This window comes from Hemicordylus capensis, chromosome 1, assembly GCF_027244095.1.
Source record: "Hemicordylus capensis ecotype Gifberg chromosome 1, rHemCap1.1.pri, whole genome shotgun sequence".
Taxonomy (NCBI): Eukaryota; Metazoa; Chordata; class Lepidosauria; order Squamata; family Cordylidae; genus Hemicordylus; species Hemicordylus capensis.
The window spans coordinates 148,941,299-148,965,388 of record NC_069657.1 but is presented as its reverse complement, the minus strand read 5'-3'; the positions used below and the strand labels follow the sequence as shown (position 1 = coordinate 148,965,388).

Genomic DNA, 24,090 nt, shown 5'->3' with positions numbered 1-24,090 from the left:
TGCTGTACAAATTTTCAGTAAACTCCTTCCATCTCTGTTTGAGCTTCTCTGAATTAGTTACTCTCTGTCCTTTGGCATCCCTTAACAACACCAATTCGAGGTTGGAACCCCCCTCTGAGTTCAGAGGTCTTTTGGAAAACGTTCCTTGTTTTTCCATGTCTATTTCTATCCTCAAAGTCTTTACAGATGTCATTGTAGTACTGCTCCTTGTCTCTTCTAACAGCTTTCTGAAATTCCCTATTAAGTTCTTCCCTGATGTCTTTATCTTGCTTGACTTTGGCTTCTCTCCTCTTCTGGGCAATTTCCACCTTCTGTTCTGAAATCCATTTTGCTTTCTTCTGTTTCTAGGTCTTTGTCAGTCTCTTTTCACATTCATCCTTAACAACTTCTTTGATTTCATTCCACAGTTCCTCTGGTTCCCTATCAATGAGGTTCAGAACTTCAAAGCAGTTCCTGATGTTCTCCTTAAAAATGGTGGGTACATTCTCAAGATGATATCATGGCAGCTGGATAGCTTTGTTTTTCCACTTTAGCTTGACTTGGAACTTGTACATGAGCAATTCGTGATCTGTTCCACAATCGGCCCGCAGCCACGTTTTTGCTGTTATAACTGAGCTCTTCCACCTCCTTGCACCAATACTGTGATCAATTTGATTTCTGTGTACTCTATCTGGCGATGTCCATGTGAATAGGCACCACTTTGGTTGTTTGAAGAATATGTTAGCAAAGAAGAGATCATTGGCTTGGCAGAAACTAATAAGTAGTTCTCCTGCTTCATTTCTGTTTCCTAGGCCATATAGGCCAACTGTGTTTTCCTCTTTACCTTTCCCAGCTTTGGCATTCCAGTCTCTAACCACCAGCATCACATCTTGCATGCATGTTCTGTCAGTTTCAGACTTAACTGGAGCATAAAACTCATCAACTTCCTCTTCTTCTGCATCAGTCTTTGGTGCATAGACTTGAAAAAACTGTCATGTTAAAGGGTTGTCCATGAAATCTAATTGATATTAGTTAGTCACGGACCACATTGTATCCAGGTACTGTCATTGCTATATCCTTTCTGACTATGAAAGCAACACCGTTCCTTCTTTAGTTTTCATGTCCTGAGTATGACTGAAAGTGTCCAGTTCCATTCCATTTTAATACACTGATGTCCAAGATGTCAATCTGTAGTCGATTTATTTCATCTTCCACAGTGTTGAGCTTTCCCATATTCATGCTTCTTACGTTCCACACTCCCATTGTAATTCTGTCTTTGCAGCTTTAGATTTTCTTTTCCTGCATGGCAACATCAGCTGCTAGACATCCAAAAGGCTTTAGTCTAACTGCATCATAAACACCATCGGTACTCTGAGAGATCCTCAGGTCTTCCTCAGCAGCATGTTGAGTACCATCCAACCTGAGGGCCCATCATCCGGCACTACATCGACAATTTTCTATTTTGTCTATCCATGTGGTTTTCTTGGTAAAATACAGGAGTGGTTTACCATTGCCTTCTCCTGCGCAGTATGAAATGATGTCTTTGTCATTGTCACTGAAGTGATCATCCACCTCCAGCACCTTCCTATATCGCTGATGCCCAATATAGGTGCCTGCTTGCTTTACCTGGGCATCTGGGATGACCTTCGCGCTTGGGTGACCCTACTAGGAGTATACCTCCCGGTGTACTTTGCTCAACCTTCCCAGGAACACCCACCCCCATCCACAATGAGGCCACATAGCAGGACTTGGGCGGGGGGGTCACTATCCCTACAACTGGACTAAATTTCAAATCAGTTAGGCAGTCCACAAGTTAACCCCCTTGCCCCTCAAACGTTTATGTGTCTGCCATCTTGAATCAAGGTGGATGACATCCTCACAGAATACACCATTGAGGTATCCCTATAGCTGTAGCAAATTTGGTTCACAAGTTAGCCCTCTTGTGCCTCAAACATTCACACGGCCACCATCTTAGATTGGGGTAGAAACTATGCTATTGGGGCATCCCTATGTGTTCCTACAGCTGTAACAAATTTAGTTCAAATAGGTTAGGCGGTTCACAAGTTAACCCACTTACACCTCAAAAGTTTACACATCCACCATCTTGTACTGGGGTGGATGACATCATCACAAACTATGCCACTGAGGTGTCCCTTTGTGTCACTCACTACAACTGTACCTAATTTCATTCAAATCAGTTAGACAGTCCACAGGTTAGCTCACTTCCACTCCAAATCACACAGGCAGAATGGCTCTTCCTCTCAACCGTAGGATTCCAAATGGGTGGGTGATTTGTGCTTGATTTTACAATCAAGGGGGTGGGAGAATGCCAAGAAATGGGACAGCACGAGACTTCTGTTAAGAATAATGCATTTTGCACAAAAAGAATGGGGGTGGGGCAGAAAGCAAAGCATGAACCATGACAGAAATTGTGTGCTCATTCCTTCCAAAACATGCAGTGCACCAGCTTTTGGCATGGTTTTCTATAATGGATTGCCTAGAAAAAATGCCAGTCTAGCTGCACCCTTTTTTTCTTGGACGCAACACGAAACAAAAGTTTATATCAACCACGCACTTTCCTCATTATTACCACGCTACAAAATTGTTTCACATCTACCTTCTCCAGGTTTTAACAGAAGTGTTGAATTAGATCTTACTAACAGAAGTTTGATGCCCATCTAATTTATTCAGCCTGCTTAGCTGAGCCAGATGGAAAGAGATTTTCCAGCTCCTAAGTCTTGAGAGACTGTTTTTTTCTCACTTGGTTAAAGAAGAGATGATGAGGTGAAAGAGATCAGGGGCTAGTAAGGGGAAGAAAGGAGTGATCTACAAATTATTTAAAGTGAGAAGCACGCACGGCTGAACTGATGGTGGCAGCAGTGGGAAAAGGCATGAAAAATTTAAGTGATCTGTCACTTTAGATTACCAAGAACCATCCTTGTAAGCACAGTGAATTCCCAAGTGAGACACAGCAAGATGCAATTCACCTCCACACACCCAGAAACAACATTAACTTTTGTTACAAGGGACTCGTTTATCCTCCCCTCACCATCACTTCTGCACACACACACACCTCTCAAGGTCTAGGCACTGCTATGGAAGCTCTAATGGACACTCTTTGAATTGTTTTGTTTTTCTAACAGTTGTAAATAGGTATACTCTTGATCCATCATTCAAGGGAAACACAGGCATCACAGAATGCTCTGTCTGGTCCTGATCGAGGATTCAGAGGCAAGAATGGCCTCTGAATCTTTCTAGAGGGCTGTGGTGTCAGATGCTGGGCGAGAGGCAGGATGGATGATGTTGCTTGGTTTAAGAATAGTGGGGCAGGCCAGCCTAAGCATGGGCGTCTGGAGCGGGGGCAAGAGTGAGAAGTCCCCTCCACCCCCCAAATTGAGCCAGTCCCCATTGAATTCAATGGGGCATACTCCCAAGGAGGGGGGTATTTGCCGCCCCCTCCCAAAAGTCCTGCAGATGCTCTTGTACCAATTACCATTATATATTATAGATTTAAAATGGGTTTAACAGTCATTCAGTCTCCCCAAGGAAACCTGGAAACTGAGGGAGCTCTAAGAAAGAATTATCTGAATTCCTGGATTTTTTGGGGGAGGGAAGTCATGACGGTCAAGCCAGTATAGAATCAATATATATAACATCTAGGTTTTCTGATTTCAACATGTTTTATGGGATATATAGGTGAAGAGCTTAATATGTCCATCAAAACTTATTTACATGGAAGTATATGCCAGTAATTTTAATAGCACTTACTTCCAACTGTGTGTAGAATCACAGCCAAAATTTATCCCTTTTGAGTTGTCAGACCTTGGCTGGTATTGCTGGGGCTGTCTTTGGAGTGCAGAATTTAAAGTCTAAGGCCGAAACACATTCGACACCCTTGATACCTGAGGCCCTCGGTCAAGGGATGGGGGGAGGGGTGTGTGGCAAAACATTCACTTTGGAAGAATCATGGATGTGTGAATAGTAACTAATAGCTAATAAAAGAAAATGCAAACTGGATTTTTGACCAGCTGTCTTCCCCCTGAAACATAAGAACGATAGTGTTATAAGTGCACAGATCCCTCATGACCTTTTAGAATTTATTTTCGTATAGGCTTGCGATTGTGGAATGAAACACACTGAGCCTGTTCTCACAACCACAGATTCCTGGGTAGGAGAGGATTAACCCAGGAGATTGTGGTCATCTGGGGCAGCAAGAGTCCTCTAAACTCAGCAGTTCCAAACTTGGGTAACCCAGATCTGCTGCTCAGGTTAAAAGTGAGATAGGATGAAAACGAAGCCAGTCCTACCTTTTGTTTTGGTGGTCTGCAGCACCAGCACATTTTAAACTGTTTCTGGGCTGCTGGTGGCCATATTAATCATAGAGTAAGGTGGAAAGTGGGGCCAGGCAGAGGAGAACTATTGCTGTACTGGGCTGCCTCTCTACTGCTCAAACAATGCATCAGGGGCATAGCCACCACTGTGCGAACGAGTTCAAAGAACCCGGGCCACCAATGAAAAGGCCCACCGAAGCCCACAGGGGGGCATGGCTCGGGCTCCAGAGAAATCCAGAACCAACTCCCCACACCCGCTCAGGCTGCCAAGAGCCTGAGCGAACTCCCTGTTTGTTATTTCAGGCAGTGCCGGCTGTCCGATAGGATGTTTTCCCCTTTCTCTCCCTCCAGAGAAGGAGAGAAAGAGGAAAACATCCTATTGAGCAGACGGCGCTGCCTGAAATGACAAGCTGAGAGCTCACGTGGGTTCTCAGCAGCCCAGGCCACGCCCTCTTTGCATGTGATGTCACGCATAAAAGGGGCATGACCCGGGCTGCCGAGAGCCTGAGCAAGCTCTCAGCTTGTCATTTCAGGCAGCGCCAGGTGCCCGATAGGATGTTTTCTCCTTTAGGCGCTGCCTAAAATAACAAACAGAGAGTTCGCTCAGGCTCTTGGCAGCCAGGGCGGGAGGGGGGTGTTCGCTCTGGGCTCCTCTGGAGACCAAACCATGCCCCCATGCGCGTGACATCACACGTAACTGGAAGGGGCCACTGAGCGGGATGGACCCAGGTCACCGTTTGGCTGGCTCCATGGCTGCAATGCATTGTGAGTTACCGGCAGACCTAGATCAGGTTTTTCTTTCCTCCTGGAGTGCATGAGTGAGTTGAGTAAGCAAACCCAGCCAGGCGCCTGAGTCAACTAGGAGGCACAGGGTAGGAAAGTGCCTCCCCTCCAGACCACCACCATGTGGTTGTGAGAACAGGCTCACTAAATATTGAACTGCTTCTCAGATGGTCTCTTGGCCATCATTACAAAAATGAATTCTGTATTCCTCCAACATTTCACAAATGAAAACAGAGACATATCTGTGAATGTCTAGGGGCATGAGCAAACAATCTGAGATGTGTGGCCTGGAGTTCTGACTTTAAGCACATCAAAAATGGAAATGAGTTAATAAATATGGATGTGCGGAACTAGTTTGAATTGAACCCGGTTCAACCTTGAACTGTACTGCCCCCCCCCCCGGCAAGCATTGGAGATCCCTAGGAAATGAACAAGGGTTGAAAAGAATATGAATAGGGGTGCAGATTGGGGGTCCCTTACCCATGGTGGGTCTCCTCAGTGGCGGCAGTGGTGGGCCAGCGGCAGCTCCCTTAGGCCCTGCTGGCGCTCCAACCCATCAATGCAGGCCAACTGGGGCCCGGTTTGGATTCCCCATTACAAGCATCCCGAACTGGGTCAAACCGGGCCAAACCAGTTCAAACCAGTTCAAGTGCAGTAACTGAATCGCCAGCTGGTTCTAATGAATTTGAACCGAACCACCTGGTTTGGTGGCAGTGTGTACCCCTAGTAATAAAGTGCATGCCAAACACATTGTTCCAGTTTACCAAACCAGATAAACCAAGCTCGTATACCCTACAACATTTTGGAGATGAGAACAGGGATATATTTGTAACAACCCAGTCTCATACCAAGGATTACTGCCCAAGCCCTGCACCCACTAGTACACATTGCTGAGGACTGAATTCCACCTGCTACATGCTGTGCACTGCACCGTGCCTTAGTGCTGTGCCCCCATTGGCATGCAGGTGCACTAGAGATATGATGCATCCACCCATCCACTCGGAGATTTCATTTCTAGAGACTCTGGGGAGGGAGCGGAGTCCTGAAGAAAGGCAACTCTAGCAACTCACATGAAACCCACCCCCACCAAAAAAAAACCCCTGAAGGCATCCTCAAGAGGCAAAAATAGGGACAAATACCAGAAAGTAGGGACTGTTCTTCACAAACAGTGATAAACAGGGACAACTGGTTGTGCAACACAAGTCTAACCGATCAATCAATGCAGGTTTTTAAAAAAAATGTGACCCATAGTGTATTTCAAAGCCAGTATGTGAACACTGGATACTACAGTCAGCATTGCTAGCCAATGTCTGAATTGCTTTTATACCGAACACAGGAAAGCACCTGTGCCAAGAGATGGAGGAAAGACACGAAGGGCCAAAAAAGACAATAAAGGTCCACAATTAAAAGTGGATTTTAATTCTCCCATGTTGGCCCTATGGGAGAAAAGTGTGCTATCTGGATTGGGACTGGCTCAGGAGATGGGGTTTAATCCTTTCTCCCATGCATTCTCCCAGTGAAAATTGCTTCTCTTCTGAAGATGCTATTTGCCTCCTTAGGGGAAAAGGTCCCTTTTCCATTGCTAAAATTTGCTAAAATTTGAAGACATACAATTCCAACAGAGATCATCATGATCTCACCCAATGTGGCTCCCAATGAAGCAGTTTGAAACTGGAAAGCAAAAACCAGTTTCTTCAGAGGCAATAATGATACTGAATAACAAATGCATGAGGTTGCTCACACAACCAATACCAAAGTAGGGAGGAGGGGCAGGGGGGAGGCAGGGCTGAACCTTCCTTTCCCCAGACAATAATCTTCAGTGCACGATCCGTGCGCTCACACAATCCACGCTGCTCCTGACACCATGGCTCAACAGAGGCTGGGACTCGTTTCCCCGGCCTCTGGGTATCCCACAAGCACGGTGCAACAAGCGCGGCATCTTGGGGGATTCCCCCGCCAAAGAGGTGCTCTAGGTGCCCATCTCTGTGTCGCCTTGGGCTGCATGTAGCCCAAGGAGACACATGATCCCAGCAGCCAGGTTAAGGGTGCACTCGCTTAGGCTTGACTAGGTGCCAGGTTTAGAAGTGGGGTCAGGCTAGCAGGAGTGCTGGGATCCATGCAGATCCTGGCGCTCCACACGAGCAGCCTAGCCCAGGCTAGGCTGCCTAGCCTGGGTTAGGCTGCCCATGAGAACAGCCTCTATGTCTTTGCCTCTTGGAAACAGCTGGCAGCTACAAGGGATTTGCTGTAGCTACAGTACTATCAACACTACCCTGTACACACAGAGAAAAGAGGAAACGTGAGACAATTGTCAAAAGGCTTTGGAAAACAACTAGCGCTCCCCATTGAGATCTGTGTGACAAAACTGCTTGCTGTAGGTTCAATGAACACTCCTAAGACTAAACCTACAAGCAAAAGAATAAAGACAACAGTCAGCAGAATTGGGGAAGCAGTGCAACAGGGTGTGAACATTTGATAGGTTTGTCATCCACAGAGATATCCAATCCCTTTTAATTTTAAGTTCTCAGGCTTTGGACCATACCCCGTGGCGGCAAGTTCTACTCATTAATGAAAGTGTTTGTGTGGAAATTGCTTATTTCAATTAGTAGTAAAATATTTCCTTAGGGTTTTCCATTTGATAACGATCTGTCTACATCTGTCTTCTGCTAAGCAATATTCCCCAACACAACTCTCATTCTGCTGTGCAACTGGGAAATGTTGCATGATATGTCTTGAGGCCAAGGGATCTGGGAAAGAGATACAGAACGGCACCCCTCAAGGCTCTTGCAATGTGCCTGCTCCTATCTACATGACTCTACTCAACGGCTGGAGCCAGACAGCTGCTCTTCGAAACTGGCACAAGCAGAGTCCTCCTACTTGCTGTCTCTGGGGTAAGAGGACTCTGGTCTACTGAAGGACCCTCAGCCCATTTCCAATGGATCACTGAGCACTTACTGCTTGCTGGGATTCTTGCAAAGTGTAATGACTAGGTGGATAATAATCTAATCCAGCAAAGGCACTATTTATATTCTTGAGGAGAAGAATATACTGCAGACCAATACAGGTTAGTTTTACTTCATCTGTGAAGAGATCCTGAGACTTCACTCTTGTTTTGTACATTGTTTTAAATTTACCAATATGTTTAAAGTGAGCCACTGGGATTCTGACAATAACAGAATAGAACCACCTAAGACTGATGTCATCCTACCCCTTATCTAAGTGGTCACCTTCCAGCTTAACCAATCTGTGGAGGGCTGGGACCTCCAATAACTATGAGCTTGCCTCAAAACCCTGAGAAATTGCATCATACTTAACCAATTCAAACGTCCTCAAAATCATCCCTTCATTTATTTTAGCAAGCCTAGCACTTCCTAAAATGCCATCATTTCCTTCCCCAAAGACTTTGCAGATACCATGACAGTGAGATAGGTGGGCCTCTCACCTCTTCTAAAGATGATACTTTCATAGGGCATCTTGTTCTTGGTCTCCAAGCTAGAGCAGTTCCAGCGCTGATCACGGAACTGGTGCTGGCATTCATGGATGGCAATCTGGATGCCTTGAATGGCAGAAGCCGCCACATCAGGATTCCGCTCACACACCTCCAGCTGTCGCCGTGTCAGATCAGGCAAGTTCCGGCAAACTGTGTTGGCATTAAGCACAGGTTCCAGTGGCAACTTCAGACCCAGGATCTCATTAGAGAAGGAGCTGAGAAGGAGACAGACAGACAGCACCATTATTGCCATATCCTCAAGGCTAACCTAATTCTAAACACATCCCACATTCCAAAATAAAAGAAAGCCAACAGACTTAGAGGCAAATGCCAAGATCAAGTATGATATCTGCTGCTATGACTATTGTTCAAACTCAATCTGTAACCTGCTGAGCAAAAAGAAAAGTTTCCATCAATAGAAGCTTTGCAGACTCTCTTGATAACTGCTTCCATTTCTTGACTGTTCAAACTGGAATAATATTCCAGATTGTGGTGAAGATACAGATATGTGCTTGATTTGTATTTTGCAAGTCAAACTGATTCCATATTTGCTGTAAAGTTGCCACACTGCCTACTATAGTTCTTTAGGTTAAGAAATGAGAAATGTTATACTGAGTTTGCTTTCCCTGAACAAGCCTTTCTCTTTTTAAAGGTTTAAATACTGAGAACAGTGTTTAGAAACCCTGGCCAATCTGCACACACATTCCTGTGCTTCTGAGATAATATTCATTAGGGGGGACAATGGTTCACAGGTGTACCCTTCATTAAAACAGAAAGGGATGCATACACTTTCCCATCAGTTTCAGGTCCTATCTAGGCCTTCACATCCCTGGGAGTTTAAATATACATTTGAACATTACTTCTGTATTTGTGGAGGACAGGTAAAGTGAACACATTTACGAACACCACCACAAGCCTTGCATAGACCTCCTTCGACTGATTCCACTACCTTCAGACGCTACTACCAACTACCAGTGGTCCTTTTGTAAACACTGCCCCTCATTTTGACCTTTTGCCATTATGATATCAACATATGCAGTACGGGGGGCGGGGCGGGGAGAGGGAGAGAGAGAAAGAGATGACTTGATTAGAATTCCAGATTTAGTATAGCTTGTTCTATGTACAGGCTTATGGCAGCTTGGGTGATTTCTAAAATTTAACCTGTCCTTCTTCTAACATCACATTGTTACCCTCTTTGTTTCCCTTGAAGACCTTCAAGAAGCATTCAGCTTTGATTCATCCTAACAAACAGTCTGCTTTTAAGACTCTTCAGTTCTTTTAAGACTGTTCTTCTGTCCCTTTGGTCCAGTAGAGTACTCCCAGTGCTTTCAACATATCATGCTGGGTCAGAACACCACCTTTACCACTGTCATCTGGAGGCATAGGTTTTAGAAGGGGCCCATCTTAGCCTGCATCCTCTAGCTAATGCTTGGTCAGCATGGATCAGACAGCGACTGTTATGTCCTGCCTCATATACCATATGGTACTTCTAGTAATATACCTAAATATTGGAGGAGAAGGAGCGCACACTAGCCAGAAGCTTCAGCGAATTGGGCCCTATTCTTCTAAGGATTCACTTAACTCCATAATCTTTGAATTGCAGCTAGCCCCAATCTGGAGCTGCTTTTGAACAGCAGAGAGTTGTTGCATAAGACTGTCCTGTCCCATTCCTCACTCCTAAAAGTTGGCACAACCTATCAAGACAGGAGTCCAGTAGAAGAACAAGCCATTTGCAAAAAAAACCCCAAAACAAACCATTTCTACACACAGATTGCCCTTGCTGGATAAGGCTAAAGCCAATTCATGAACTCCTAATCCTAAAAGGCCATACAACCTTTAGGATACCTAATCTGGAATGGATACGGAGGCTACAGAGGCCAACATCCTATACTAGTGTACCTAAATACCCAGACTATTCATAACATTGAGATCATAGTATGCCATGATACACCCAACAGGGCATACCTTGGACCGGTGCTTTTCAACCAATGAATGCATACCAGTGGCACATCACTATATGGCAAGTGGCAACTGGCCCCACTGCTATGATGACCACATAGCATTGCTCTGCCTGTCAGAAGTGGAGATGGCCAAAGTACTGTGTACTGGCAACAAGATGTGACTGTGCAGTGGCCCAGCCCTTCAAAAGAAGGAGGGTGCAGGTAAGGAAGGTGCAGAGCGAAGGGGAAATCAGGAGACTACAGCAACTGAAGAAGCCTCTTCCTTGTTTCAGGGCAACTGTATGGAAAGCCACCTACTCCTGTGCACAGCAGTTAGGCATGTCACATTAGACATGCCTAATGTGTCCTTTTAATTTCAACAGGACTACTCCGGGTAATTTCCCTCATCAAGTCACCCAGTTAATTTTATTCTGCCATTTTCCATTCAAGCATCATACAATTTTCAACAGCCTCTTGGGGGGAAAACAAGAAGTTCTGGTAAGAACTAACGCATCTACTTTCCTTTCACTATAATTTAAATTGATAATTACCATTTTCAAATTCATACACTTTTTGTTAAATAAAAAGCAATACGCAGGGCACAGTAAAACAGCAGTCACCAGTGTGCCATGCATAGATGGAGCACGGCAATGAGAGGATGTTATTATAAAACACGCCATTGAAATATCCCTATGGGGCACTACAACTGTACTAAATTTGATCCAAATTTGTCCAGGCATTGCAAAGTTGTTAGGGAAGGAAGACATGCACATCCACCATCTTGAAATGGGTTCTGGACTTCATTTACGGGATATGAAGCCTTAATGTCCTCTATAATCTTAACATGTATACCAAGTTTGGTGCAAATCAGTTAAGCGGTTCACAGGTTAGTAGACTTCCAGCTCAAAAGTTCAAGCATCTGCCATCTTGAACTGGGGTGGATGATGTCAGCACAAAATATGCCAATAAGGTATGCCTATGTGGCACTACAACTGTACCAAATTTAATCCAAATCAGTCCAGCGAAGTTGTAGAGACACACATCGACAGACACATACACAGACAGCAAGGTGATCTCATAAGACTACTTTCCATGAGGAACGCAGGCTAAAGAAGACTACACAGACAATCAAGATAGGTACCTCACTTTATATATTTAGATATCACATTTTATTTGGATACCTCATTTTATTTACATCCAGCCGGTGGGGGGGGCGGCAGCTGAATCCGGGTGGGGGGCATATATGTAGTTGATGATGTGATATCATGGTCACTGATGTGATGTGATAACTCTAAATTCATCTCTGTACATATTAACAATACTACTTGCTACTACCAATATGACGATGGATATCACATCAGTCACCTTTACAAAATGTATAGCATGAGAGAGAAGAACATGAGAAGTATAAGTTCTTCATTTTATTTACATCCAGTCAGGTCCCAGTCCCAGCTATGGTCCAAGTCCCAAATATGGTGATCACCAAAGCCCTATTCAGGTTTTCAGTAGAACACTGCTGAACACGCTGGCAGGGCTACAAGCAAATCAGAAGTCCTGCCCCATCATTCACCGTCCCAGCCCTGCTGCATACCATGGCATTTGTTTGAAGCGACTAAGCATCATTGTGTCCGTTTCTGTCATCAGGAGACTGGGGCACCCAAGTCTACTGATCAAGGAAACAGACACAGACATGCTTACAGCATTCACCTCTTCAAATGCCACAGTAAGCATGAAGAGAGGGGCTGAGAGGGTGTGTGACAAGCTGGGGGAGGGACTTCTGACCCACTTGTAGCATAACATTTATACACATTAACAAAAAATAGAAAGGCTTACAACATATTTTAGTCTTGTCTAGTTTGGCCATTAGAGAGAAAAAACTTTCCCTGACCTCTACTCAGTATCTGACTAAAACTTGCCATCCCATGCCCTTCGAAATTTACATAGCTCTATTTAGACACATGTTGCCCTGACTGTTTGAGGAAGACGTTATTCCAAAATGCACTTCCCTAAAGCCTATAACTCTTCTGTTCTTGATCTTCAGCTTATGTGAACTGCACATGGACAGCTTACATACATAATACTTAATTAATTAAGTTAATTATAAGTTAATTAATATAACTTATAGCAAACATACAAAAGGCAGAGACTATTGGAAATCATAACGGTATGTTGACAAACACATTTGGTAAATGTCTGAAAATTCAGGAACAGACTTTTCAATGTGGATAATCAGTGATTATCCACCTTGAATAGTCTGTTCCTGAATTATTCAGATTATTAATCACCTAATGATAATTGCCAGCATTCACCAGCGCTGAGTATTGTTGGCAAGAAATGGCCAATGAGCAGTTGTCCATGTTCTACAGTCTGTCCTTGAATTTTCAGGCATTCACAAAATGTCATAAACCTGGGTGTTCACAAGATGTGTGATAAATTGTCAACTTCCCATTACAGTTGACCACAGTCTCTGCATACTGGACTGTAAATTGACTGTAGCATAGGTATTTGCACGTGCCCATACTCTCCCTTTATTATAAATAACATTCTCTCCTCTTCTATAAGTTTTGCAGCTTGATTCTGAGCTCTGTTGACAAGTTATAAAAGGGAGAGGCTCACCATGCTGCTGTGTCTAAATACCCACAGCACTCCCACAACCAGCCCTATCCATAAAGAGCCTAGAAAATAACCAGTCCAGGTGAACAGAGTGAGAGAGAGAGAGAAAGAGAGAGACACGCAGGTTAATAGACAAGAAGGCTTTAATTACACAGCAAAGTGCTCCCTTTGGCGGTTTTAAGAAACAGGGACTCCCGAGCCTCTAATGACTCAATTTGAGGGGAGATGCAAAGGTAGTTGTAACTCACTAATGACAGTGCTTGATCAAAGGTGGAGGAGAGAAGTACTGGGCCCTCTTCTCCAGCTGGGTCACAGGGACTGATGTAAACTGGTCTGCTTCCCAGGCCAAGAAACTCCCTCTTGGTTAGATATAGATTGCAAATATGAGGGAGGGGGGTGCCAAACACAACTACAGTAAACATTTGATACTAACTTTAAAATAATTCTAAATCTCACAATTTCCCTGAGGAGCATTGGAAATTCTAGGGTTTGTGAGAAGTACTGTCAAGTGCTTGGCTTTAAGTTGATAGACATTTGCCTGTATATAACGAATCTATGCTCCCTTCCTGGGAAGGGGCTTATTTATCAGAAGCTATACTCCCACCCCTTATGCTATACTTATACTATACTAGCCTACTTAGGCTGAAATCCTACCAATGCTAATTTGAGAGCAAGCACCACCTAACTCAACAGACTGACTTTGGACTGAGCATGCACAGGATCACACTTTCCCATGACTTCACTGATTTTTCAACATTATTTTGAATATGTGGATGAAGCTCCAGATCATAAATATGTTGATCCCACAGAAGAGATGATGCATTTTGGTATGCAAGTCTTAGTTAACAGCTATGCAAGTTTCTGCGCCCTATAAGATGTTTCTTCAGGCATAGATCCAGTCCGTTGCCACAGTCAAGAGTCAACATAAATCAAGCCAGTGCACTGCAGTTTAAGGAGACCCAAGGCCAAGTTGCCACACACACACACACACACACAAACACAAGGTTGGTTTCATACTTCTCCAGGGACCACACACAAAATAAGTCCCACTTTCATGGTTGAAATGCAAACTGCAATATGTCACCCAAACACACCCAGATAAAGTGTTGAAATCTGATTACCAGGCATCAGACGCCATGTACACAAGATCACACCCTTGTTTAACTAACTGGGAAAAGCTAGCATCTTCTCATTCTCTACTCACACAATCACTAACACGGATTAGAATTCCTGCCTCACCCATGAAAATGGATTTAAAGCGAAGGAAACCCTACTCTCTTGCCATGCAAATGGTGGAAATTTGCACAGCAAGAGAGATTACTAGGGAGATTAATATATGAATCAGTAACTGATCCACATTATGGCTGCAATCTGAAATATACCTGCTCACTGCAACCTACTAATGTATGTAAATCAAGTTGCTGTTAAAGGAACAGCTGCAGAAGTCAATTCAAAAATTGGTAAACTTATTAGACTGTAAGGACTGGAGCAGCACGTAACCCAGAGGAGGTTACTCAATGAAATTAAGCATTTTGCTCCAGGGATGTCCCTGTGGCAAAATGCTCACGCAATGAGTCTTAGTGGATGGAAATCTGAACTCGGATCTAGAGGACTTAGGTTCAACCCTGCCAAGAATCCAGTGTATGCTCTTGGGCATCACTAAACTCTCTGTCCCATAACCCTCCATAAAGTAGAAAAAATAGGTACTGCCGTTTTATATTTCTATGAAAGTGGTAAAGTAAGAGCTCAATTCTCCATGCTACCTTTCACACTCACAACATGACACAGTCCAGCACTGCTTACACACGTACTCCTCTCACATACTCATGAACATACAGGGTGCAGGCTCTTTCCATGCACCTCCATTATGCCATCTGCCCTATCTGTACAATTGCAAAAACCAACAGTAAGCAGTAGCACACACAGTGCATACACAAAGTTGTGCGTATGCATTTAATTAATTAATTAGACTTACATTTTTTAACTTTGTGTTAAATTTTAAATTATTTTAATGTTTTAACATTTTAGTTATGTTTTAATTAGTATTTGTTTTATTGTAAACCACCCACAGACATAAGTTTTAGGTGGTATATAAACATATTAGATAGATAGATAGATAGATAGATAGATAGATAGATAGATAGATAGATAGATAGCCCTTTGGGGACAGGGAGCCACTTTTATTTATTTACTTGTATCTGTGTAAACCGCTTTGGGGACTTCTGTTGAAAAAGCGGTATATAAATATCCATCGTATTTGTATTCATAGATAGATAGAATTTATACAATGCATTTGCACACACTATGGTTTCCCATGCATGGCTCTGAACCTGGATACCATACATTCTGGATAATATCCCAAGACACTTGCAAATTAATCACAGATAGAATGCTTCAGGTCTTCTTCCTTCCCAACTAGAACATGGAGAAGCTTATCAGATACACTGTTCCAGTCATACTCACGGAACGGAACCTGTCCCAGTCAGCTGGAAGACTCACATGCTTATCACTAGAGTAGGACCAACATCCTACTCTAGTGCAGGAGCTCCATGTGCTCCTGTTTCCCAATCTCTGTGAGTAAAAAGCAAGGTAGGAAGGGGAGGAAGTGATCGTTTGCTAGGCAGCGGCTGGGTCAGAGGCTTTCCATCCTACCTTTTTAAAGACCGGGATACAGATGTTGTGTAGGATGGAGCCCTCTGACCCAGCTGTTGCTTAGCAGACGAACCTTGCTTTTTACTCACAGATGATCAGAAAACAGAAGCATAGAGACAGCTCCTGAACTAGGGTAGGACGTTTGTCCCAACCTAATTAGGATAGCGAGAACACTATTCTACAGCTCTTAATTGTAACCAAGCCCTGACAGCCCTTAATTGCAACCAAGTGAAGATTCGATCAATTTGGAAATCCGGTCGAATATCACTCCCTTCCCTGCACTGCCTTAGCATCTCTTTTTGTTTGTGGAGAAGCAAACCTCTGTCAGCCTGTGAAAGGACCTCTGGCCTTTTTTCACATACCCCATTTTGCAGACATGTCTTCTATGACATTCCAATAATATCAGAATTTGTGTCCTTCTTTTCCTCTCATATCCTACCATCTGAAGAACCCGCATACAATAACATCCCTACCATTCCCCTAGGGAGATCATTCTCCCCTGGGGCAGAAGCAAGACTCTCTTGATCACCCACCTTCCATTTTCCCCACACACATTCCATGCCACATGTCTATGCTCCAATCTGAATCTAAAAGCACAGGTAAGTGGATACTCCAGGAAAAAAGACCCACAAACTTTGGGAAAAGAAAGATACAGATTTGCTTGGAGAGATAGCTTACCATGTTTACTCTTCAGATCCAAAACTGTCCTGTGCTACTACGCCACTCCATACTACGAAATGAGTTGAAACACGAGATTTCATGGTGAAAGGCCCGCAGGTCACGGGCTGTGGTTGTTGCTGCTTTAATTAACACAAGTTCCAACGGTGGTAAATTATGTGGGGGGCAGGCGGGTGGTGGATAGAGAACTAACCCAGAAACAGAACTATTAGAAAACAACACAAGGCAAAATGGTGGGAAGGGGAGGAAAAGAAAAAGATATTAACTCTTCCTTGGGCTCAGCACGGGCATTTTGTAGTGGGGGGAGATTTCAATCAGGAGACAGATGGGAGCCCACAATGATAAGATACAAAAGAGGAGTCTTCATGTCCTAGAATAGATGATGACCTCTATGCAAACTGCTCTCCCCAGATTTAGGATGACTGGAAAATGTACTGGAAAATCATATACGATCAAAAGTTTGTTTGAGACCATCTTGCCTGACTGTATGCACACAAGCTCTATTGACTTTCATTTGGATACTACAGCTCCAGGGCCTTCAAGAAAGGTCCTCTTCCAGCCCCCGCTCCCACTCTTATCTTTAGAAATGCAGCTAGATTTGCATCACTTGTTGACTCCTTGCCTGATCCTTGTCTCTGGCCTGCAGACTGTAATGGCTAGCAGGGTTGGATGCCAGCCACTGCCTATCTTTAACAGCTATGTGGCAAGCAGGAATTCAGCAGGTGAAGCTTTTCCCATCACAGCATCTCCATGTCAAAGATTCCCCTCCGGAATGTCTGCTTGTCCTTACAAAGCTGTAAAGGTGGAGGTTTTCTAACAGAAGAAGAAAAAATTGGCAACACAGTTTCCAACACCTTAGATCATCCTCATCATCACCATCATCTTTTATTTCTGTCACTGACCAGAAACACCTCAGACCAAATGCTGGCAATCTGGCAAGTCTAAAAGAATATCCACTTGTGATCTGGTTAGGGGAGACTTACCATATAGAATACCTGCAAACTACTTCAGAGGCCCAGACCAGGTATGTTTTGTACCACCCATTATCCCCTCCTATTTGATTATGCCTCTAAAGTGCTTCCCGCCCACCTTCTCAATGTGAGTGACCACCCAGTGGCAGAGATGTGGGGGAACTCAAGCTAAAAGAAAAGGAGCAATATATTTATTCCTACCAATCCACTCCACAAGAGAGAGGCAATTGTATTCTCACCAATACCAACTGGGCTTGGAGACAAACTCTGAGAATTTCAGTTGTTTGCACGGCTAAGTACATCCCATTTCTAATCCAAGTCTGTGATCTTAACCATAGTCTCTTGGTGAGGACTCAGAGTTCCCAGAGAAAGCAGGAGTCTTTCCTCTAGCAACGCCTCAAATTTGCCATCACCGCAAGTGTTCTAGAGATATGGGATCTACTCCCTGACTCTCTGTAGGCAGCAGAGTTTGCAATACTTAAAGTGCAGCCAGGTGATGTGTGGAGCAGGAAGCTCCCACTCCCCATCCCAACTCATGCCAGGAGATGAATCATTTCTTGCATCCACATACAGAAGACAGAGCGACAGTGACTTTGTATGTTTCCCAAAAGGGAAGGGACAGGCCCAAAGGCTCCCAGGAGGCAGTGCCAGAATCCATGTCAAACGCCCAGCTCACCCTGAGCCCCAAAGGCCCTACTCCAAAGGGAGGCATGCCTGCTCCTTGGCACTGCTCAGGCTCTAGCCCTCAAGGAAGGACCTGCCCTCTGAAGAAAACGATTAAGATGTTGTTGTACGTCTTTCATAACAAGGCAGCTCAGAACAGCGCAGCGTTTCTTCCTCATGAGAGCACTTGGCATGCCATGGCGCATGCCTTTCATCCAAGCATCCCCATGCTTTTTCCAAACATGATGCTGATTGAGTCATTAATGAATTTATCCTCTGCCTTTTCTTAAATTAACCAAATGAAACACTTCCAATCTACTGGGTCCTTGAGCAACATAAACTAAGCACCCTCCTCTTTTTAAAATTAATGAGTCACAGAAATTCATTACTTCCTTTGGAAATTCATTACTTCTCCCTTGGAAAACACTGAATTGCAGAATGGCCATTCAGATACATGAAACCTAGGGTGCCTGGTTGGCCAAACAAAAAAATAGTCTCAGCATAAAAAGCATTTAATTAGGAATCAACCAACATCTTCTGAAAGGGCTTGTCATTCAGAATGACCATGCCAGTGTATTTCTAAATGTGCATGTTGCCTTTCAACCTCAAAAAAGACTGAGTCCTCGAAGCAACATGTACATTTAGAAATAAACAATCCTCAGTCACCTGTCTGTGAGATCAAGAAAATGCCATTGGCAGCCTTCCTCACAAGGCTGTTGTCAGGATTATGGAGTTTATGTAACCGAACACCCGCAAAAAGCACTTTATAAATGTGAAAGGGTGCATTCATGGCAACATAACAGACAGGTGTGGGTAGGTGGGGGCCAGTGTTCCCTCTAAGGCGTGTGTGTGCTCACACATTTTTTAATGTCCGCTCAGTTAATTTTAGAACCCGCTCAGGTTGAATCAGGAAGGCCTCACTCTGAATATACGTGCGTGCACACCACCTTGATACTGCCACCAAGAACAAAACTCATTGTGCACACAGATGAAAAAAATTAGAGAGAACACTGGTGTGGGCTAGCATATCTGGGTCTTTGGAGCCTGTATCACTTGGGCCATGTATTCAGTGGGGCTTACTCCCAGGTAAATGTACAGAAGACTGCAGCTTTAGCTTTTTGTATGAATCTCATTTCATTGGAACTGAATAGGTATTTGGGCTCAGATCTCTCTCCGTGCATTCCTATAGACCTTTTGTAGACAGATCATCCTCTGGCCTTTTTAATGCATTTTACATGAAACTCACTTGATGGTTTGACGGAAAGCACCACTCTCTGAACCTTATGGTTCTGTTTTCAATTCAGTTCTGTTCCAGTTTTACTGTCCTAGTCATAGGCCGTAAGAAATCATTAAAACTTACAAATAAAAGAGGCTCTTTTTTCTCTGCTGCTTAAGACTGAATTATTATTATTATTATTATTATTACATTTATATCCTGCTCTTCCTCCAAGGAGCCCAGAGCGGTGTACTACATACCTGAGTTTCTCTTTCACAACAACCCTGTGAAGTAGGTTAGGCTGAGAGAAAAGTGACTGGCCCAGAGTCACCCAGTTAGCTTTATGGCTGAATGGGGATTTGAACTCAGGTCTCCCCGGTCCTAGTCCAGCACTCTAACCACTACACAACGCTGGCTCTCTGAATAGCTTATTAACTCAAGTTTCACTGACTTTTAATTATATTGATTTTTAGGTGTTATTTCCTTCCTATGTGCCACTTAGAGGGTCTGATCCTTTTCAAACTGAAAAGAGATGCGTGTATTTTAAAATGTACAAACAAACCTCAGGAGCAGGCAACTAAATGCTACCAACAAAACAACTTTATTATTTTTACAGCTTTATCCTGAACCAGGATGCAGTTTCCAACCCATCCCAATATACTGGAATAGTCATTTTTGATGACAAGCCTTTTCAGAATGCATTGTTTGGTTCCTAATAATTGCTTTTTATTCTGAAGCTATTCCCCCCCCCTTTGGCCGTTTGTGGACAGCCCCTAAAAACTAGCCACTCACCCTAAGCTTCATGCACTTAATGGTCATTCTGAAATGCAATGCATTCCAATAGACCTTGCAAGGAAGCATTGATTTCAACAGGCATTTGCTGTCATTCATTTCAGTAAGACCCCACAGAGAGGGAAGGAAGTGATTGCAAATCTCAGAATAATACAAAAGCAATCACAGCAATCCAATTTCTCCCCTGGACCCCCATATTGTCTTTCTAAACTGTAACAATAATTATCTAGCCCTGAAGCTTGGAATATCACCTTCTCCTTACTGCCGGTTATAGAAGCTCATGACTACATTCAGTAGCACCCTGACCCCTGGGACTTTGGGGCCAAAGTCCAGGGCCTTCAAACCCCCTGGGGGCCCCCAAATCCTCTTCAGTCTGTCTTGGGTGGTGTGGTCACCACTGGCCTGCACTGTGCCAGGCAGCCGAGTGTGACTTGTGACTGTGCCGGGTGCTTTAGAGACAGAGGGGGGAGTGGAGAAAGAAATATGTGGGGTGTAAATATGTTACGTGTTGAAATGTTTTGCATAAATATACCTGTTGTATATTACATTCTTGTGAGTTCAGTTGCTGTTTGTGCCCTCAAGAACCCACATGTTAAAAAATACTGTGTGGGGGGGGGATGATGCTTAACTTGTGGAGGGAGGCGCTCCAAAGGCTTTTAGATGCAGGCTCCAAAATTACCTAGGTGCACCTCTGACTACATCCTCATTCAAAGTTCCCTCCTTTTCTGTGTACTGGTGTTTATTGTCTGTTTATAACAGACAATGTTTATAACATTATACCCATTTGGGACTGACACATTTTCAATTCTAATGCCACAAGCCCTGGGTTTACTTACTCCTTTCCAATCCCAAATCAATCTCCTCTCATTGTACTGTCACTACAAGGCGATAAGAAAGATTATGCTGAGAGAGAACATGATTTGGGACAGTGTCTTAAAGCCACACAGAGAGTTTCATGGCTGAGCAGGGGATTTTAAACATAATTCTCCCATGCAGAAAAATCAGCACTCCAATCATCTGCCATAAACTATTGTTTTATTATTTATTTAAAATATTTATACCCCACATCTCCAGTACACTACTTTTCGGGGCGGCTCACAACAATAAAATGGATACAATATTATTATTATTATACATTTTTTATCCCGCTCTTCCTCCAAGGAGCCCAGAGCGGTGTACTACATACTTGAGTTTCTCTTTCACAACAACCCTGTGAAGTAGGTTAGGCTGAGAGAGAAGTGACTGGCCCAGAGTCACCCAGCTAGTTTCATGGCTGAATAGGGATTTGAACTCGGGTCTCCCTGGTCCTAGTCCAGCACTCTAGCCACTACACCACGATAAAAGTAATAAAATTAACCAAATTAAGTAAACAAGTTAACAGTCAGGTTAAAAACCACAAACAGTATTAAGTTTCAAATTAAAAGTTATTTTAAAAGCTAAAAATTGAGAATTATAAAAACTAAAGAAGTAAAGAATCTACCAGATATAACCAAAGATGGAGCATCAAAAAGCCTCTTTTAAAAGATGTGTTTTTAGTTAGTTTTTAAAAACACTGAGGGAGGGAGCATGGCGAAGCTCTACAGGGAGGGCATTCCAAAGCCGAGGGGCCACAGCCAAGAAGGCCCTGTCTCTAGTCCCCGCCAATCGGATCTCTGTAAGTGGTGGGGCCATGATCCAGATCTCTGTTAGTGGCGGGGCCATGGTCTGAACTATGATCAGATCAGGCGTGTTTGCTCTTTGGCACTTTCACACAGAACTGTTGGATGAAGCATGACACTCCGTATCAACCAGTCAAACTCCTGGGGCTAGAGAAAGATCCTCTACGCTATAATGGATTACTTTATCAAAATGAGCAAAGTTCCTAACATACTAGCCCATACAACAGAATACAGCCTGCCATGATCCAGAACAATGCAGCCTAAATGAGCCATAGCAGAGACTTCTATTTGGGATAAAAACTATGTTAAGTACAACCAGCTTTGGGGAATGCCAACATTCAAATCAACTCCTAGACCCCAGAAAGACCTCGTGCTGGAAAGAGAATAAGGTTTTCTCTGAGAAAACAGCAGCAAGTCTCTCCAATGAATGACTGCAGTGACTGAAGCAAAAGGAGTGACTACTTCGAAGTCACTTTTGTGGCTGTTGTTGTTCTCATGATTACTGCCACCCTAATGCAAAGGACAAGATCAGGTGAGGAAGCTGCTCTGTATGTGGATCTGGGAGCTACAATTCTTAGGTTCTGAGACAGGAAAGATGGCTAGTAGCCCATCAGAGCAAAACCACCTCGGAACCAGACCCTCAACCCTGGGAATTCTCAGAGAACCACACTGGTTATTGGAGGTTCTTCTCCAAATACTTTCACGTTAAAGCAAATATCACTGAGTAGCAATTCAAATATATTGAAATGATGAGCATTTCAATATATATTAAGGATGGGGCAAGAATAGGTCTTTAGAGAGAGATGACAACCCAGATTACAATGTGCTGGGGGAAGGGGGAGGAGGAGAAGAAATAATCTTGATGGCTAGAACCACTCATAAAAGAGACAAATCTGCTTGACGCTGCATTCCTGGGAGAGTCATAATTATAGAAACGGCTCCCAAGTGACATCCCCTCCACGCCCTTGGGGTTTTTTGAGGGGCTGCATGGTGTGTGTGTGTAATTCAGCTCCCTTTAGTATGGGGCATATGCTGGGGTATGGAGCAGCGAGGTTGATCAAATTAGGCTGCGAGGTAAAGGCCTCACTAATGGGGACAATCAAGAGAGGAGATTTGCAATGGGGGAAGCTGTGCGGGGTGGGCGAGAGGAGGAAGGAAAGGGTCTTACCTTTGGCCCCAGAGACTGAGGAGAAGCAGGGGACAGAGCCAGAGAAGCAGGGATTGCCCCATCGTGGTGGTTGGCAGGTTAGACTCCACCAGTTGGTTCCTCTTCAGTGCAAGCTCGAGAGCGATAGGGTGGGTCGCCTCCTCTCTGCTGCTCCTGTCGTTGGTTTGCTCTCTACTCCTGTCACTTTCCTCTGCTCCTTTAGGACCTCATTGATCGCCTTGGATTGGAGAGGGCTTTATGCGGTGCCTTGGGGGCGGGGGGGAGGGGGACAGCTCTCTCCAAAGATTTGCAAGCCCAAACTGAAGCGAGCACCTCGGGCCTGCCCTGCCCTCCCTCCTCCCCACCCTCTCCCTTCACCAGGGCAGCTGGTTTGCGAAGAGGCTTCGAGGTGTATTTAGCGAAGGCAGCGATGGGTTCCAGGAATCTCGTCGGAGCTCCATGCGGACAGGTCCTTCTCCTCCCCCGCCCCCCATTTGAGGGCGCGGGGCGGAGGGAAGTCAGAGAGGGAGGCTGGCTGGCTGGCTGGCTGGCAGAGGTCCCCCCTCCCTCTGCACACACCCTCTTTCCCGGCTGTGCAACTTTTGAATCCCACCCGCCGGGCTGGCTGGAGTCGCGGCGGCAGCGGCTCTTCTCCGAGCCGGGCAATCTTTCTTCAGGGGGCAAGAGTGGGGTCAAGCTGCAGCCAGCAGGCACGTGCGGGGGCCCCGCAGCCCGCCCCACCACGCGTCGCGGCTGCTCTTGGGGCGGCGGCCGCCCTACCAACGGAAGAGCTGGCGATCGAGCCGCGCAGAGCAGAGCAGAGCTGCACGAGGCTGCTTGTAGCGGCTGCTGGCGACTACAGCGGCGGCTTCTAGGCTGAGACGGGACGGGAGCCTAGCAAAAGCTCTCCACGCGCAGCGAACAACCGCCGAGCCAGCGCCCCAAGCCCGAGTCCTGACACGCCCGTGCAGGCGCCCTCGGGCAGGCAGGCAGGCAGGCGGGGAAAGGACGGGCCGGGAAGCGTGTGCCAACCGCACACCCAGAGACATGCACACTCACACATACGCACACCTAGCTAGCCACGCACGGTTGTTGTCCCACCTCGTGCAATCCAACTTTGCGCCCTCAACTCTAGTCCCACGAGGGGCCATGCACGCCCACTCCGTTGAAGAACCAC

The 24,090-nt window shown here is 44.8% G+C and overlaps 1 protein-coding gene across 1 annotated transcript in view; it reads right to left on the bottom strand.

Moving 5' to 3' along the window:
* WNT10A (Wnt family member 10A) overlaps positions 1-23,753 on the bottom strand; it is a 61,350-nt gene extending 37,597 nt beyond the window's left edge. The window contains exons 1-2 of the mRNA XM_053275233.1: positions 22,935-23,753; positions 8,536-8,798 (exon numbers count right to left, since the gene is read on the bottom strand). Coding sequence (XP_053131208.1) covers positions 8,536-8,798; positions 22,935-22,996 — 325 coding nt within the window. The 5' untranslated portion in view covers positions 22,997-23,753. The remainder of the gene's footprint in view (positions 1-8,535; positions 8,799-22,934) is intronic.
* Positions 23,754-24,090: the final 337 nt, after the last annotated feature.